Source organism: Octopus bimaculoides, chromosome 15 (assembly GCF_001194135.2).
Source record: "Octopus bimaculoides isolate UCB-OBI-ISO-001 chromosome 15, ASM119413v2, whole genome shotgun sequence".
Taxonomy (NCBI): domain Eukaryota; kingdom Metazoa; phylum Mollusca; class Cephalopoda; order Octopoda; family Octopodidae; genus Octopus; species Octopus bimaculoides.
In genome coordinates this window covers 16,191,914-16,193,969 of record NC_068995.1, presented here as the reverse complement: position 1 = coordinate 16,193,969, position 2,056 = coordinate 16,191,914, and the positions used below count along the sequence as shown (strand labels likewise).

Below are 2,056 nucleotides of genomic sequence, written 5' to 3'. Positions count from 1 at the left end.
TATATATATATATATATATATATATATATATATATATGGTAAACAAGAAAATCCGCTGATTTGTATAATGGACGAACGAAGGATTGTAAAAACAATTTAATTGGATATACATTCACATTTCCTTTCCATATAACAAACACACACTCGCCCACACAAGTATATACAAGTGAGTGTGTGTCTGTATGTGTGTGTGTGTATGTGTGTCTGTGTGCGCGCGCGTGCGTGTGTGAGTGAGAGAGAGAGAGAAAAAGAGATAGAGAAGGAGAGAAGTAGGTCACCGTAATTCTACGATGAAGATTAAATTGATCGATTAACAGTTATTTGCCACTGAATTAAGAAGCACTGTATTTAACAGCCCATTCAACACGCATGTCTCTGTATTTACGTATGTATCTATATACGAATATATACGAATATATGCATGCATATATGCATGTGCATGTTACATACACAGATATATATATATATATATATAGTCATTACTTACAGCCCGAAGCGTCTCGATCGTATATCCATTTCAAAGCTTTCTCTTTGTTCTTTTCATCCCATGGCATCATGTCGTCTTTCCAAAATTTTATATTACTGTCAAAGTCCATAATGTTGAAACGGTCTCCTTCGGCCATGTCATTTACAATCTGATCCATGGCTTTTTTCACTTGAGTCATCTTGCGTCCATACATCGATCCACTTGTGTCTATTATGAAGAGAACATCTTTGGGAATGGGATCCAAATCAGTTGGTGCGAAGAAATGAACGAAGTAACCATTTACTGCCTGTAAAATGTAGAAAAAAGTTTAGTTTGAGGCTAACGGTATATAGAAATTCCTGAAAAATATTAACAGGTCACATTGCTTGGCATGTAATAGAAAGGAAATAAGGAGGAAATCTCCGAAATTCTCCAACAAATTTGGATGAATTTCACCAAAGCTGAACAAGAAATATCCTGAAAAAACTGAATCATGATTATATCATAAATATAAATATCTTGAGAATAGCATAATCGTGAAAACTCCAAGATATAGCGAGGGTGCAGAGCAAGGAATGGCTGGTACCAACCGTAACATGACCAGACGACTGGTTTGCAAAATGGACATCACTAGGATGAATAAGACAGTGCAGAAAAATTTAGAAAAATTCGGAAAAATTAAAAAATTGGCAATAGATGCTGAAAAAAACAACAGAAAACAAACAACTGATCAAGATCTTAGGAAAATTGCAAACCTGAGTGATTGTTAGACTGATTATGAGATGAGGTTCTTCTTATGATATTGATTTATGACGTTAGTTCTGTGACACGCAATTTCTAAAGAGTTAAAAAAATCGATATCATTGCATATCTGAAACTTGAATTATTGCTCCCCCTTTAAAGGATGAAAAACGAAGTCGATGAAGATAGAACTGATCCCAGAGCGACGTAATTATTTTCAATCACTCATTTGAGTACTCCGATTGTTACCATTGAATTTCATGCCATTCTTTCCACTGGCGTGCATTTCAGTACCGTTTTTTCATGCCACTAGTTTAACTGTCCCTGATAGTGACAGCCAAAGGATTTTCCTTCGTCTCGACACCATGATAGTCTATCGTTTCCTCCCAATGATGGTCTATTTACGCCTGCTTCGTTTTTGACATTATCACGTTACTAAGTTCTCAAGTAAATTTGGTAAAAGCGTCTAACGTTTTAGTGATTTTGAGGTTTCCTTTTTAGTAAAATTGTTTAAAAGCACAAACTTTAAGACTTAGTTTTCTCGAGCCAGCGAGGTAATCTCTTCATAATCCGCTGAATCTGGTAGAAACAGTGATCGAATCTTTCTAAATCCATTATACGCTACTAAACAAGGTAAGAGATATCAGAACCGGAGACCCTGATGAAACTGAAGGAAAACATCAATGTAGCAATCAGGGAAATGGGGTCTGAAACTCTTAAGGATGTTATGGTACAAATTTTGGAAAGAGCACAGATGTGCGAAGCCGAAATTGTCTGCCGTTTAAGCGATGTCATTTTTCATATGTGATGTAGTGGCGCTGCATAATTTGACTTGTCCATAATAATTAC

At 35.8% G+C, this 2,056-nt stretch overlaps 1 protein-coding gene across 1 annotated transcript in view; it reads right to left on the bottom strand.

The window, feature by feature from the left end:
- Positions 1-2,056, bottom strand: part of LOC106882533 (inter-alpha-trypsin inhibitor heavy chain H3) — a 53,541-nt gene that overhangs the window by 20,407 nt on the left and 31,078 nt on the right. Inside the window, exon 6 of the mRNA XM_014933249.2 lies at positions 488-773. Within this exon, the coding sequence (XP_014788735.1) occupies positions 488-773 (286 nt within the window). The remainder of the gene's footprint in view (positions 1-487; positions 774-2,056) is intronic.